The sequence below is a fragment of the Coregonus clupeaformis genome, unplaced genomic scaffold (assembly GCF_020615455.1).
Source record: "Coregonus clupeaformis isolate EN_2021a unplaced genomic scaffold, ASM2061545v1 scaf2581, whole genome shotgun sequence".
In the NCBI taxonomy this organism is placed as follows: domain Eukaryota; kingdom Metazoa; phylum Chordata; class Actinopteri; order Salmoniformes; family Salmonidae; genus Coregonus; species Coregonus clupeaformis.
Window position 1 is genome coordinate 1,501 of NW_025536035.1, and position 17,437 is coordinate 18,937.

The 17,437-nt window shown below is 42.5% G+C and overlaps 1 protein-coding gene across 1 annotated transcript in view; it reads left to right on the forward strand.

The window, feature by feature from the left end:
• The first annotated feature begins 9,023 nt into the window (after window positions 1-9,023).
• The window catches only part of LOC123488920 (tripartite motif-containing protein 16-like), a 30,068-nt gene continuing 21,654 nt past the window's right edge, over window positions 9,024-17,437 (forward strand). The window contains exons 1-2 of the mRNA XM_045219655.1: window positions 9,024-9,626; window positions 10,032-10,127. Coding sequence (XP_045075590.1) covers window positions 9,024-9,626; window positions 10,032-10,127 — 699 coding nt within the window. The remainder of the gene's footprint in view (window positions 9,627-10,031; window positions 10,128-17,437) is intronic.

The window sequence follows — 17,437 nt, forward strand, 5'->3', positions numbered from 1 at the left end:
CCCAGTTTGGCCCTGCTTGATTCAACTCTGTAGTGTTAGCCAGCCCAGTTTGGCCCTGCTTGACTCAGCTCTGTAGTGTTAGCCAGCCCAGTTTGGCCCTGCTTGACTCAGCTCTGTAGTGTTAGCCAGCCCAGTTTGGCCCTGCTTGGCTTGACTCAGCTCTGTAGTGTTAGCCAGCCCAGTTTGGCCCTGCTTGGCTTGACTCAGCTCTGTAGTGAGAAACAGGCATCAGTGTGTTGGAGGGGATCAGTCTATTATTGATTGATATTATATTAGCATCATCATCACACTAGCATTAATGTTCACACTCTGGGGCTCATTTGTCCACATTTAAACTGGTCTTGGTCTCCTTACAGGTGAGACACATTTAAACTGGTCTAGGTCTCCTTACAGGTTGGACACATGGGTCTAGAGGTCACACAGGGCAGTCACCAGGGAAGTGAGGGTGTAATTACTGCACACAGGGCAGTCACCAGGGAAGTGAGGGTGTTATTACTGCCCACAGGGCAGTCACCAGGGAAGTGAGGGTGTAATTACTGCACACAGGGCAGTCACCAGGGAAGTGAGGGTGTTATTACTGCACACAGGGCAGTCACCAGTGGACAATACAGGATACAGCCAGTTCATAGAGGAGCTGAAGGTGCTTTATGCTCAATACTGGCCAGAGGATTCAGGAGCACTGTATGGAGAAGCAGTGATAGAATCTCTCTGCCAGAGGTTTGGCATTGACAGTCCACGTACGGTCCAACAGGCAGTACAGGGACACTGATGGTAATGATAAAGGAGACTTTCCAGATGGACTTAAAGAGATGTTGATGGAGGTCAGCACCATCCCCATCTCCAGATGGACTTAAAGAGATGTTGATGGTGGTCAGCACCATCCCCATCTCCAGATGGACTTAAAGAGATGTTGATGGAGGTCAGCACCATCCCCATCTCCAGATGGACTTAAAGAGATGTTGATGGTGCTCAGCACCATCCCCATCTCCAGATGGACTTAAAGAGATGTTGATGGAGGTCAGCACCATCCTCATCTCCAGATGGACTTAAAGAGATGTTGATGGTGGTCAGCACCATCCCCATCTCCAGTGCAGAAGGACAGCAGGGATTTTCTCAAATGAATCTGATTTGCACCTCAACCCGCGCCTCTCTGCATACCTCCACCATATCAGGGCTACTCTATCTGAACCTTGTTGGCCCACCCCTGACCAAATTCAACCCAGTCCCTTATGTGAGGTCATGGATTGCTAAAGGACACAGATGTGTCACAGACACCAGGAGCAAAACAAGAGATAGGGAGGAGAAGACGCACCAGGAAATGGCCGTGTTGTGGGAGGTTCTGGAAAACTTTACAAACTTGTTCTGTACTGTGAAGTTAATCTGAATATGCGCTTCATATTATCAGATAGGCAGGAGGCCTATATACTATAATATGTGTTCTGCTGTAGCATACATTGATTTATTTTATTTGAAGTATATTCTGATATCAAATCAAATGTTTGTCCTACAGTGATCTCTTGAAAAGTATATGAAATGTGAGTATTGTAAGCCCCACCTCTGAGTATATGAAATGTGAGTATTGTAAGCCCCACCGCAGAGTATATGAAATGTGAGTCTTGTAAGCCCCACCTCTGAGTATGTGAAATGTGAGTCTTGTAAGCCCCACCTCTGAGTATATGAAATGTGAGTCTTGTAAGCCCCACCTCTGAGTATGTGTTCATATGCATATGGAGGGTGTTCTGCAGTGACACCTAAAAATGTTGCTGTACATTGATGTCTTGAAAATTAGGCTGTAAGAAATTCAGACTTGTAAGCCCCACAGCTACACTAGAGTATGTGGGTATAGTATATGTTGGTGACGGTGGCTGTGTGAGAAGCACGCCTGTATCTCTCACATAACTAGAATGAGATTCACTTTCTATGATCTCTCTCCCTCTCTGCTCTGATAGACAGGAGCCTGAACTCTCATCTCTCAAGTGTTGCACTTCATCATTTATTTAGACTCTATGCTGTAGGCCACCAAAATATTTGATCAACTTCCAAATATTGTTTTACAAAAGATAGAGAGAGAGGTAGGCTTTTGGCACGAGTGCATCGGCCATCACCAGTGAGGGAGCTGTGCATCATTGGGTGAGTCAGTGAAACTGGAAAGCATTTTTAGGACTATAATTTCCTCCTTATATTGTAGCCTACAATATGTGTCTCCACACACCTAGGCCTCGGCTATTGATGGATTCAAGACAAGGTCGTTTTTATTGATCTGTGATTCTCAGTTTGTCATTGTAGCCTGCCATTTCCATCATTTGTGTGGTATTAACAAATACTCTACCAAAGTCTCGTCATGTAAAATGACATAGAATTGCATCAAATGCGTTTATAAAAGGCCAACATTTTCTCGGCCATTATGCTACTAAAAATGTCCCCCATGTGTCCAACTTCTGTAAGTGCCTCTACTCTACTGCTCTATGCCACTACGCAAATGTGATGATATGAATGCAATGCTTTATCATAAAGGATATATATATTTTTATGCATTCCAGTACCTCAGATCCCCCAGGTCACCACCCTCTCGTGCTCACTGTTTGTAAAATAAGGTGCAGGACGGCAGATTAATTCCCTTCAGTGATATTACTTGCTGACACGTTTTGGAGAAAGCTTCTTCGTCAAAGCACTATTGTAAACAGGGTTAGAATGTTACAAATACACATTGACATTGAAAGGGAAGCATGTTAAATCCTCAGAATTCATACAGTATAGAACACCATCTAGAAGACATAGACATATCATTACATACAGTATAGAACACCATCTAGAAGACATAGACATATCATTACATACAGTATAGAACACCATCTAGAAGACATAGACATATCATTACATACAGTATAGAACACCATCTAGAAGACATAGACATATCATTACATACAGTATAGAACACCATATAGAAGACATAGACATATCATTACATACAGTATAGAACACCATATAGAAGACATAGACATATCATTACATACAGTATAGAACACCATATAGAAGACATAGACATATCATTACATACAGTATAGAACACCATATAGAAGACATAGACATATCATTACATACAGTATATCATAGATGACATGTATAAATGCTTCCTTTATATTTCCTGTAACACTTTCCATTACAGTAGCCTTATTACTGGCTAGGGTTACTGCTGCTAGTACAGTGTAAGAATGAGGCATCACAGTACTTTTACACCACTGTACTAACAGGAATAATTACACACCAATAAACACACTGTAATGTAAAGTGTTACATCATTCCCAATGATCAGTCAATACATACGGTATTCATTTCAGCTACAGTACATTGTATCCATTTCAAGTCCCCCCCCTCCCCCATTGTAGCTAATGATCTATAACACATTGTAGAGTTTTACAACCACGTATTAGTTATTATGGATGGTTATAGTTAGTGTCATAGCACATAAGTTTAAGGCATTACACAATTAATTAAAAGCATTATACATATGTACTTCATAGAAACTGTTACCCTTCATATATTCTAACCACTCTATTTAATTTATTCCATATTAAGGGCCCTAACCTAGGAACACAAATCTTTGTCTCTATTAACATTGTGGACAGTTCTCTCTCTCTCTCTCTCTCAATTCAATTCAATTCAATTTAAGGGCTTTATTGGCATGGGAAACGTATGTTAACATTGTCAAAGCAAGTGAAGTAGATAGTAAACAAAAGTTAAATAAACAATAAATATTAACAGTAAACATTACACTCAGAAGTTCCAAAAGAATAAAGACATTTCAAATGTCATATTATGCATACATGCAGTGTTGTAACAATGTGCAAATAGTTAAAGTACAAATTGGAAAATAAATAAACATAAATATGGGTTGTATTTACAATGGTGTTTGTTCTTCACTGGTTGCCCTTTTCTTGTGGCAACAGGTCACAAATCTCCCTGCTATGATGGCACACTGTGGTTTTTCACCCAGTAGATAAGAGAGTTTATCAAAATTGGGTTTGATTTCAAATTATGTGTGGATCTCTGTAATCTGAGGGACATATGTGTCCCTAATATGGTCATACATTCGGCAGGAGGTTAGGAAGTGCAGCTCAGTTTCCAGCTCTCTCTCTCTCTCTCCCTCTAACCCCACCCCTCTGGCAGAACCAGGAAGCCCCTCCCCCACCCACAAACTCTCTTCTGAGGAAGCAACTGATCTGAGTCTCTGTGTCGTCTGTCTGTGTGACAGTGAACAACCGTCCAAATGGCTCAGCAGGGAGTTCTGCTGGACCAGGACCAGTTCTGTTGTTCTGTCTGTCTGGATCTACTGAAGGAGCCGGTCACTACTGCCTGTGGACACAGTTACTGTAGAAGCTGTATTGAGGGCTGCTGGGATCAGGATGTTCTGACCAACAATTTGTGATTTCAGTTTTGGCACAATGGTAATAAAACATAAATATCAGTCCCCTGGTCCTCCAGAGTAGGAGTGAACCAGGACCACAGGGCAGGAACTCTGTCCTTCTACAGCGTCTCTGACACAATGACCCTCCTCCACAGAGTCCAGACCACATTCACTCAGCCCCTTTATCCTGGGTTTGGGATTGGTACAAAATCATATCTCGATAATTACCAGTAGGTACAGATGATTTCAACCATTTCAGACATATTGATGGAGAGCTTCTGGGTTATTAACAGTCTTCCAGTAGGCCTATGATCTGGTTCAATTCCCCTTTTTTAACGTTATTGTAAAAAAAAATAATAATAATAATTAGACATAGCACATTCTTTGTAGCCTGGTCCCAGATCTGTTAGTGGTCTTGCTAAACAGATGGCATGATAGCACATACAGACTGACACTCAGGCTTCAGACTTTTACTGTCTACCTGATCACCTCTTGGCTGTTGCAATCCTCTGTAAATGTGTCTCTTTTTCTCTTGATGTAAACTGTAGTACTGGCAAACCAGTCAAATCAGAAACTGGGATCATTGTTGATCCATTTATGATCAGATGAGAATATTTAAGTCACCCATGTACATGTATGAATCCAAACAATTCAGTATTCTGAATCAATTACTGAATCAATGTGATCTTTCAATATAAAAGTCAAAATCATGACATTGGAATTGCTCTGTTATTGAATTGATTGTCACAATGAATCAGCTATTTCCAGTCATCTATGTAGCAGTATATCCACAGGGGGAGGAAGTGCAGTGAGATGCCTCTGATATGACTGGGTGTCAGGTGGAAGGAGATCACAGAGCCTGGAACAGAGAAGAGAGGAAGACTGGGAAGAGAAAGAAGCATTCATTTGGTTCATTTGGTTTACCCCCAACATCTGAAAAATAATGTATTTGGACTTTCCACTGAAAACAAACAATGACCTGAAAATGTTCTAAAAATCAATGAATGAATGGAACCATTTATTTGTCTCTACAGTTTGAAGGAAGTTTCTAACTAGCATTAGCGCTATGAAGTCTATAGTAACGGCTAGCATGCCATAGACTTCCAGTCATTGCGTTAACGCTAGTTGGCATTGGCTCCCAAAACTACAACAAACTTCCTTCATACAGGATGCAGAGACATTAAAATGGTATCCATGAGTTCATCTGACTCTGGGGAAATCGATAAAGGGCTTCATTGCCTAAATCCTGAAGAATCCCTTTAAATTGAGTTTTTCAGTGATTGCAATTATTAATTTTTGCATTTACATTTACATTGTAATCATTTAGCAGACACTGTTATCCAGAGCGACTTTCAATTATTGCAAAATGTGAATCACAATTTTAAAAAATGGTATAGAAAAGTATTTAGTATTTTGAAATGTTTAGTTCAGCCCAGTGTGATTCAAATGACAAAATACTCAGAAGTAATTAAAATACGTATTTCAAATAGATGTAAGAGAAATACTGAACATCTCTGGCTACTACCCAACACTCTGTCACACAACCCCTCTACATACAGAGTACACAGTCAAGTAGGAAGCCCCTCCCTGTCCTCTGGTGTAGAGTTCCATGAAACACAAAGTAATCTTTGACACTGAATAGTAAGTAATCTTTGACACTGCCATTGCTTAACCTACGGGAGAGAGCACCAAAATGGCAGAGAATCAGGAACTGTTCTGTTGCTCCATCTGTCTGGATCTACTGAAGGATCCGGTGACTACTGCCTGTGGACACAGCTACTGTATGGGCTGTATTAAAGAAAGCTGGGATCAGGATGATCTGAAAGGTGTCTACAGCTGTCCACAGTGCAGACAGACCTTTACCCCAAGGCCTGTTCTGAACAGAAGCACTGTGTTGGCTGAAGTGGTGGAGAAACTGAAGAAGACAGGACTCCAGGCTGCTTCCCCTCCTGCTCTGTGCTATGCTGGACCTGGAGATGTGGCGTGTGATTTCTGCATTGGGACCAGAAAGCAGAAAGCCCTCATGTCCTGTCTGGTGTGTCTGGCCTCTTACTGTGAGACTCACCTCCAACCTCACTATGAATCTCCTGCTTTGAAGAAGCACCAGCTGGTCAAAGCCACCGTACAGCTACAGGATCAGCTTTAACATTGCAGATATATTGGGGCTTCTATCTGTGTAATTGTCTGCATCATTTCCAATCCCCCATATATATGTTTTGTAAATATTATTTTAAATATATTTTCCTTCTTTATTATTTTCCCCTAACCCTACCACCCCTCCTAAACTAATGGACAAACAATACTTAGCCTTCCACTTCCAGCTTATAAATGTACATACTACATACATTTCCCAGACACTACATTTTACATTAGTTATCTTTTGTTTGTTTTTAGTCCCCGCCTTCAGCTACCCGAAGCCCCTCCCATCTATCTCTGAAGACCATCCAGTTTTGATTTCTAGCTGCCATACAGTGCATTCGGAAAGTATTCAGACCCTTTAACTGTTTCAACATTTTATTACGTTACAGCCTTATTCTAAAATTGATTAAATAAAACATTTTCCTCATCACTCTACCCACAATACCACATAATGACAAAGCGAAAACAGGTTTTTATTTTTACACACTTATTGAAAATACAAGACAGAAATACCTTATTTACATAAGTATTGAGACTCAAAATTGAGCTCAGGTGTATCCTGTTTCCATTGATCATCCTTGAGATGTTTCTACAACTTGATTGGAGTCCACCTGTGGTAAATTTAATTGATTCGACATGATTTGTAAAGGCACACAGCTGTCTATATAAGGTCCCACAGTTGACAGTGCATGTCAGAGCAAAAACCAAGCCATGAGGGTGAAGGAATTGTCCGTAGAGCCCTGAGACAGGATCGTGTTGAGGCACAGATCTGGGGAAGGGTCCCAAAAAATTTCTGCAACATTGAAGGTCCCCAAGATCACAATGGCCTCCATCATTCTTAAATGGAAGAAGTTTGTAACCACCAAGACTCTTCCTAGAGCTGGCCGCCTGGCCAAACTGAGCATCGGGGGAGAAGGGCCTTGGTCAGAGAAGTGACCAAGAACCCGATGGTAACTCTGACAGAGCTCCAGAGTTCCTCTGTGGAGATGGGAGAAACTTCCAGAAGGACAACCACCTCTGCAGCACTCCACAAATTAGGCCTTTATGGTAGAGTGGCCAGACGGAAGCCACTCCTCAGTAAAAGACACATGACAGCCCGCTTGGAGTTTGCCAAAAGGATCCTAAAGTACTCTCAGACCATGAGAAAGAAGATTCTCTGGTCTGATGAAACCAAGATTGAACTCTTTGGCCTGAATGCCAAGCGTCACGTCTGTAGAAAACATGGCACCATCCCTATGGTGAAGCATGGTGGTGGCAGCATCAGGCTGTGGGGATGTTTTTCAGAGGCACGGACTGGGAGAATAGCCAGGATCGAGGGAAAAATGAACAGAGCAAAGTACAGAGAGATCATTGATGAAAACCTGCTTCAGAGCGCTCAGGATCTCAGACTGGGGCGAAGGTTCAACTTCCAACAAGACAACAACCCTAAGCACACAGCCAAGACGCAGGAGTGGCTTCGGGACAAGTCTCTGAATGTCCTTGAGTGGTCCAGCCAGATCCTGGAGTTGAACCCGATCGACCATCTCTGGAGAGACCTGAAAATAGCTGTGCAGCACTGATAGCAACAACATTCACCGTAGAAAAGTTGGCTGTGTTTACAGACAGACAGACAGAGGTTGTTTACTATGACTGGATGAAGGGATACAGTGTTGAAGGCTTCCTTTAGGTCTCCTGGTCTCTTGGGATTTAATCTGTGAATACAGTGAGATAGTCCTAACCATTCAATCAATGTACAGAACAAACAGTCATCATTAACACTATACAGAGTGGGGCCTATGGATATAATATATTATCTTATAATAGAATAGAATAGAATTTTATGAATAGAAAATAATAAATGTTTTGACATGAAAGCACAGCCAGATGATTTGACTTGACAGTGTGTCTCTATACCTCAGTCTCTGAAGACACCCAGCAATGGTTAGGATTATTAGAGAAGCTTTTCCTGCTGAAAGGCAGTTTCATTTCATCTGGTTGCAGAAATAATTCATTGGATATGTTCATAACCCCGTCCACCTATAAGATGTGGGGGGTTTCTGTCTGACTAAGAAGAGATACAAAGAACTCTGATTATAAAACGTCTTCTATTTTTAGTCCTAGATATGGCTAGGGTTAGGGTTACTGCTGAATGTAGTAACTCTAACCCTGACCCTAGGCCTAACAGTAATACCCACACTGTAATGTAAAGTATTACCTCATTCTCAATGATCAGTCAATACATACAGTATTCATCTAAACTACAGAATATTGTATCAATATCAAACCAAATGAAGGGCCCTAACCTAGAAACTAAAATATTTGTCTCCCTCTCCATGTTGAACGCAGTTCTCTCTCTATCCCTCCCTCCCTCCCTCCCTCTAACCTCACCTATCTGGCAGATCCAGAAAGTCCTCGCCCTCCCAAAAACTCACTTCTGTGGAAACGAAACTGATCTGAGTCTCTGTGTCGTCTGTCTGTGTGAGAGTGAACAACCATCCAAATGGCTCAGCAGGGAGTTCTGCTGGACCAGGACCAGGACCAGTTCTGTTGTTCTGTCTGTCTGGATCTACTGAAGGAGCCGGTCACTACTGCCTGTGGACACAGTTACTGTAGGAGCTGTATTGAGGACTGCTGGGATCAGGATGTTCTGAAAGGGGTCTATAGCTGTCCTCAGTGCAGAGAGACCTTCACTCCAAGGCCTAATCTGAGGAAAAATAACATGTTGGCTGAGTTGGTGGAGAAACTGAAGAAGACAGGACTCCAGGCTGCTCCCCCTCCTGCTCTGTGCTATGCTGGACCTGGAGATGTGGCGTGTGATTTCTGCACTGGGACCAGAAAGCAGAAAGCCCTCATGTCCTGTCTGGTGTGTCTGGCCTCTTACTGTGAGACTCACCTCCAATCTCACTATGAATCTCCTGCTTTGAAGAAGCACAAGCTGGTCAAAGCCACCGCACAACTACAGGAGAAGATCTGCTCTCATCATGACAAACTGCTGGAGGTTTACTGTTGTACCGATCAGCAGTGTATCTGTCTGCTGTGTACAATGGATGAACATAAAGGCCATGATACAGTGTCAGCTGCAGCAGAGAGGACTGAGAAACAGGTAAGACCAGAACTACTTGTTGGTGACTGTCTGATAAACAAATAATTAAAGATACAGTAGGAACTAAGGCTGTTTGAATATGAGATCATTCAAATGAAATCGATCCACGGCAGAACAAATATGAACACAAACTTTGATTATATAGATATGTTAACCCAGATTCTCCAAATGAATCACAATTTTCTAAAGTCAAACACCATTATCATTCGTTATCAAACACCCAATCAGCTCCCCTGTTTTGTGCACTGTTAAAACTATAATCATTCACATAATAATATAATTTCACACAAACACTTCCTCAACATATTAATCCCTATCTTCTATGGGCCCTATGTCCCATTACTATACTATTGATCTACTGGACAAATAAAGCTTGATAGCTCATTGACGAGTGATTCTCCACAGAGGCAGCTGGGGATGAGTCATCAGAAGGTCCAGCAGAGATTCCAGGAGAGAGAGAAGGACCTGAAGGAGCTCCAACAGGCTGTGGAGTCTCTCAAGGTGAGTATTGTTGACCAGAGGAGACACACCATTTCACATCTCTCCTCCAGTCAGAGAGAGAGAGAGGGGCCCCTATCCAATCCCACTGACCCCACTGTTGGGAACAGGCTGTCTGGACCCCTTTCAGAGAATATACTGCTTAATGTAACCGGCGGGATATGAACCCGGGTCTACTGAGGGAGAAAACAACATCTTGACCGTTTCACCAAGAGAACATTCCCTATTGGGCTGAGGGACGACACTGATTTTGAAGTCGAAGGCGGGGCTACCTCATCACATAACCATGAGAAATCATGACTGACTCATGTCCCCTTTACATTAACATGGAGCTCTCTCTCTCTCTCAATTCAAATCAATTCAAAGGGATTTATTGGCATGGGAAACATATGTTTACATTGCCAAAGCAAGTGAAATAGATAATAAACAAAAGTGAAATAAACAATCAGAAATGAACAGTAAACATTACACTCACAAAAGTTTCAAAGGAATAGAGACATTTCAAATGTTATAACTCAAGTGCAAACAGAGTGAGCCATTCGCCAGACTGAGTTCAGGAGGTGAAATGGAAATGAATGAGGGAAAGATAAGTGAGGTAGAAGGTGTGGTGATGAGCTCAGAACCAGAGCCTGGCATCAATGGACATGATAAAGAAGAATCTGGTGCAGTAGGAGATACATTGTAGGAGAACGTGGATCCATACCTTTTGGCAGATCCATTTGTAGTTGCAGGGTGGGTGGGAAAGGAGTTGGGTGCAGTTGAATCAGTGAAGGTAACCTGTAGTGATATTTGTTTGTGTTTCGTTTGGTGCAACACAGACCTGGTGGTGAGCGTGGTGAAACAGAGGAGTCACTGTCAGTCCTTTTGAGTTTTGAGTCTTTACCCAACAGTCTTGGTAGGATATATCAGTTATCCTGTTAGAGCTTTTGTGCCGAATCCACTTCGCTGATTCAGGTGCAACGTTTATGGTCATGTTGCAGCAGTTTGTAGGAGGGAGATTCCAAGATGTGGGAAGTGTGCAGGAGGGCATGGGATAGAGGATTGTGTAGTTTCGGTCGATAAAGTTGTGTGTGTCAACTGTTGGGATGCCCATGTTGCTGGGGATCTGAAGTGTCCGGTGCGAGAGAGGCAGGTTGAGGTGGCTAGAGTCAAAGTAGTGCAGAAGGTGTCGTATGCTGAGGCAGTGAAGAAAGTAGAGGAGAATGGGTCAAGGGTGAGAGATCCTGAGAGGATCCCTGTGAGTAGTAGATCTGTGCCAGCACAGAGGGATAGATCAACGAGTGATATATGCTTCAGTAAAGTTAGCTTCTTGCCGTTCATAGCAATGGTTATCAACTGTACAGCAGAAATTGAATGAAATTGAATGTAAATCACAGAAAATAGATGTTGTGGTGGCAGCTGCAGAGAACTATTTGGGCATACAAGATTAGACTTCAGAAGAGTTACAGGGTGTGTTGAGTTGTGGTTTCCTGTCCTCCCAGGCCGTTGGCATGGTGCAGGAGCAGATAGGGTCAAAGTAGTGGAATTGGGTAGTGGGTATTTAATGAGTGTAGGGTTAGTTGGAAGGGTGTTTTTTTATTATTATTATAATTTACCCTTTTCCCATTTTGTGTCACAAAGTATAATGGATTTATATTATAGTCCAGTTGGGGGCGGTAATGCAACATATTGGATGCCAACCGCCGTTAAACATCAAAGAAGAAGAACCGTTACATTATGTCTATGTACAGTATTGTAACGATGTTCATGTCTCTCTCATTCATTAACTTTCATGGTAGTTGGTTGTGTGGGTCTCTGGTTATGAATAGGGTGCTGACAGACAATTGTTGATGGATATTTATAGAGCTCTGATCAGGACGACAATTGATTACTGGTGTACAGTTTATGGAACAGAGGTAAAGACTTGGCTTCAGAAGCTGGACAGAATCCAGTATAAAGCTTTAAGGATATGTATTGGTGCATTTAAATCAACATCTGTATGTGCCTTACTGGTGGAGGCAGGAGAGATGCCTTTGGATATACAGCGTAAAAAATGGTCATTATCTTATTGGGTTAGGTTGAAAGGCTGTGAGGTTGAGCATCCCACTGCTACTGTTCTAGATGACTGTTGGGAATATACTAGTAGACAAGGCAGTGGTTTTGGTTGGACAGTTGGAAAGCTTGCTGATGAGAGTGGTTTGAGGGAGTTGGAGGTTGGCCCTTCTGTGGTGATAGGGGATGTTCCTCCATGGTTACTCCCAGACCCTGTTGTTGATCTAACCTTGGTAGAGAAAATGAAAGATTGGTCAGAAGTCAGTGATATAGAGAAACTGGTTGACAATTACATTGGTAGAAGTTTTTATGCTTTTCTACCACTTTTCACAGATGGATCCAAGGACCCAGATAGTGGGCTCACAGGAGCAGGCGTTTACGTTCCTGAATTTGATGTGCAGATATGTAGAAGACTAACAGATGAACTGTCAGTATACTCAGTTGAACTGTTGGTGATAATAGTTGCCCTCCAGTGGGTGGAGGACGTACAACCTGTTAGAATTATAGTATGGTCAGATTCTCTGTCTGTATTGAATAGTTTATCATCTGGTAAATCTAATAGGAGTGACCTGCTATTGGAGGTATTAATGTTATTATGGAGAATTGAGAGAATGGGTTTAGTAGTGTGATTCTGCTGGGTCCCAGCACATTCGGGTGTGGAAGGGAATGAAATTGTAGACCAGTTAGCTAAAAGAGCTTTGAAACGAGATATAATTTATATTAATGTTCCACTGGGTAGAGGTGAGGCCAAATGTAAGATCAGAGCCATTTTGAAAGATGTGTGGCAGAAGAGATGGTACTCTGAGCACAAGGGCCGGCATTTATATGAATAGTTTACAGTTTTACAGAAAGGTCGATGGACCAAGATTCAAAGGTCAGATTAGGAAGGAAGAGGTGGTGTTTACTCGATTGCGCTTAGGACATTGTACATTGAACTCGTCATTACATCTGGTTGGCAAGCATGGGAATGGTTTGTGTCTGGAAGGTACGGTCGATGAAACGGTGGAGCATGTGTTGTTATATTGTTGTAAGTATGTTGAAGAGAGGGAAAGATGTGTAGGGTCATTGAGGTTGGACGGGGTTGGGGGGGTTTGGAAGGGATTTGGGGATGGGGGAGGGTCTATTAGAAGTTAGTAGGGCTCTTCTTTATTTTCTCAGAAGTACTGAGTTAGGTAGGAGGATTTAGAAATGTTGGAAACCGTGATTGACCACACACTCCAGCACAGTAGGTGGCGGCATGCACCTTTAACGTTGGTTTGTGGACCGCCATTATATCATTGTGTGAGAGTTTTGTGGTTCGTGAGGAGGGCTACTATTCTTTTTTCTTTTGGTTCTTGTGTATTTTCTGAATTTATTTTCTGATGGTGGAGGGTTTGTTTATTGGTTTCCACTGTTTATCGTTTAGAGTTGAGGGGGGAGTAGGGGTAGTTTGTTAGGGCGGCGTGATGGCCTCAACCGAGTGTAGAAGAAACGCTGTCGCTTCGGGTGCGTTCCGGAGAAAGGTGTGGAGGAAGTTTTGCTCATGGTCGGCGAACAGGTTGGAGCAGAACATCTGCACTCTGCATCCAGAATGAACAAGGCGGTGGTTGTGTTAATGAAAAAGGTTTGTCTTGTTGTGAGTGGGATTTTTGTGAGGGGTGTGTTGGTGCAGATGTCGCCTCTTTCGATAAGAGTTGTGGTGGCTAATCTGCCTCCGTTTACTGCTTACGAACAGACCGCAAGTAGTTGGTTAGTTTTGGTAAATTTGCAAGTGGTTTTCGTGTGCTCTCGGCTGGGTGCCAAGCGGAATCCGTTAAACATGTCTGTTTTCATAGACAAGTGTTTGTTTCTTAACAAACTTCAAGGTTACACAGGGAGGGTGGAACAAAGGGTTTGCTAGCACAGATAGTTTTCGGTGTTTCTAGTGTGGGGATCATCAGTTATAGGCTACAAGCAGCAATATGATTGATAGGTAGGACAGGTATTGAACCCAAATAATCCCTACTCAGATGCGCTAACCTCAACCCTAGTAAACATGCATTATAAAAACCTTCTATATAAAATTATCTCATATTGGGAGTAAATAGCCTCTGAATAGAAAAGAAAAAACACTGCATCTTCCAGCCCACCAATAAATTACATAATGCAACTGTCGCGATTAGCATATTTACCTCAACATGCCCTCGCTTGCGTGAGAAGGCAGAGTGCTCGATGCTGGTTGATGAATTTGACAATTAATGTACTAGGAAAATACGTTTTTGTCGACCAGAGGTGACTGAATTAATGTTCAGGCGTATTGATAATCATTATAGTAATGAAGTATAATTTCAAAACATGACCATAAAAACAGGTAATAATAAACATGAATCATCATTATATTACTTCACAGTAATGTGTTAAATGCTTTTTCAGTCCTTCCTCTTGCGTTAGCAGTGTGGAAAGGGACAGTAAAAAGCTCAGGCAGGAGGAGTTTTCCTGTGAGGTGGAGTGGTGGTGTATCCAGGGAGAGAACTAAACTAATCTTCTGAAATGTCATTCATGGTCTTATGCTGCCATCTATTGGAATTATTAAGCAACTGCAGTAGTACTGAATAGTGTTTTTCCTTACTAATCCGTACTAAAATAGTGATTACTCAAAATTGCAAAAAAATGGCAGGGGTACCAGGAGGGAGGAGAGTACATTTTTTACATTTTAGTCATTTAGCAGATGCTTTTATCCAGAGCGACTTACAGTTAGTGAGTGCATACATTTTCATACTGTCCCCCCATGGGAAACGAACCCACAACCCTGGTTTTGCTAGCGCCATGCTCTACCAACTGAGCTACGCGGTAGTAGTGCATGGCCAAGTGGTGGTGCGCAGGCCGTGGAAAAAGCGGTGGTGGGGAGGGTTGCAGCTGGGCTACATGAGCTGAGGCAGGTTTCTGTAGTAACAGAGACTCCGGTGGGAAAAGGCTTGGTGGGCTCATCCCAGGAAATATTACCTGTCATTGGGGAAGAGGCTCTGATCAGGGGGGAAGTGCAGGGGGGCAGAGACTGGGGAGGAGGAGGACGGTACCGTGCCAATGGAGGAGGAGGAAGAGGGGGGAGGTGAGTCTGCGGGAGCGGATGTCAAGGCGTCTCGTTTTCAGACGGCTCATTGGATCCAGTGCTGACAGCCAGTCAGGCTGAGGGCCCAGTATATACGGTGAGATAACTTTCTAGGTTCCTGATGGAGACTAAAGGGGAAAAAGAAGGTTCTGCTGGAGTCTTATTTGATTGATCCTGGAAGGTTTGTAAGGTCAGTACAACACGTGATGAAGAATGAGGGTTTAGTGTCCTCTCACCCAGGAAGCGGTATAGGCTGAGAAAATGGGTCATGGGTTCTTAAGGGCATGTCTTCAGAATCTGCTTAAATTGATGTTTTTTTTCTGGCATGGCGGCTTTATGAGCTTCTCTACTGGTTTCTGATTGTGGTGATTTCCCTCCCACCTCTTATGGAGATTTCACGGTTAGACTTCCTTAACATGAACGGCGGCAAAGACTGGGGGAATATGTAAACCAAAAACATTTAAATGCCATGGCAGAAATCTTAGTGCAGGGGTAGCAAAAGAGGTGTGTAAGGGTAGGTTGTTAGTGTTTAGAGCCCAAATAATGACCTTGTCTTTGCTTTCATAAATGTGTCTGCACCTGGTCCTCTGTAGCTCAGCTGGTAGAGCACGGCGCTTGTAACGCCAGGGTAGTGGGTTCGATCCCCGGGACCACCCATACACAAAAAAAATATATATATATATATGCACGCATGACTGTAAGTCGCTTTGGATAAAAGCGTCTGCAAAATGGCACATTATATTATATTATAGTACAGGGCTCAGTTCTCTGTTTCACCAGAGGGGTTGGAAAAACAGAGTGGGGAAACCAAGAAAATCCCTTGTTTTACGTTTGTCTGATGGGCGGGTAACTTCTGTTGTGGGGAGATGAGGGAGCCTGATGGGTGGGTAACTTCTGTTGTGGGGAGATGAGGGAGCCTGATCCTGGGTGGGTAACTTCTGTTGTGAGGAGATGAGGCTGTGGAGTTGTACTCTGATTTATAGAAGGCAGAACTCTGTGGTCCTCTGTAGCTCAATTGGTAGAGCATGGCGCTTGTAATGCCAGGGTAGTGGGTTCGATCCCCGGGACCACCCATATGTAAAAATGTATGCACATGACTGTAAGTCGCTTTGGATAAAAGCGTCTGCTAAATGGCATATTATCCTGGGTTTTCTCAGGTTCTGCTCACAGACCTTTCCAAACTCTCTCTGTCACAGATAAATCAAATAGACATTTCCCTGGCCTTTCACAAACTCTCAGCTGCTGTCTCTCAGACGGTCTGCCTGTGGATTTTTATAAAAAGTTCTGGGGAATTATTTTACAGGACGTGTGTTGTGTGAGTGCGTCGGGGTGGGGGAGCTGTCGCTAAGCTGTAGACGGGAGGCTTTGACTCTCCTGCCCAATAAAGGGGATTTGAGTATGATTACTGTAATGTTATTGGTTGCCTCATTAGAATATCATACTGTAATGTTAGTGGTTGCCTCATTAGAATATCATAATGTAATGTTAGTGGTTGCCGCATTAGAATATCATACTGTATTGTTAGTGGTTGCCTCATTAGAATATTAGAATATCATACTGTAATGTTAATGGTTGCCTCATTAAAATATCATAATGTAATGTTAGTGGTTGCCTCGTTAGAATATTAGAAAATCATACTGTAATGTTAGTGGTTGCCGCATTAGAATATCATACTGTAATGTTAGTGGTTGCCTCATTAGAATATCATACTGTAATGTTAGTGGTTGCCTCATTAGAATATCATACTGTAATGTTAGTGGTTGCCTCATTAGAATATCATACTGTAATGTTACAGTGAGGGAAAAAAGTATTTGAACCCCTGCTGATTTTGTACGTTTGCAAACTGACAAAGAAATAATCAGTCTATAATTTTAATGGTAGGTTTATTTGAACAGTGAGAGACAGAATAACCAAAAAAAATCCAGAAAACCGCATTTCAAAAATTTTATACATTGATTTGCGTTTTAATGAGGGAAATAATTATTTGACCCCTCTGCAAAACATGACTTAGTACTTGGTGGCAAAACCCTTGTTGGCAATCACAGAGGTCAGACGTTTCTTGTAGTTGGCCTCCAGGTTTGCACACATCTCAGGAGGGATTTTGTCCCACTCCTCTTTACAGATCTTCTCCAAGTCATTAAGGTTTCGAGGCTGACGTTTGGCAACTCGAACCTTCAGCTCCCTCCACAGATTTTCTATGGGATTAAGGTCTGGA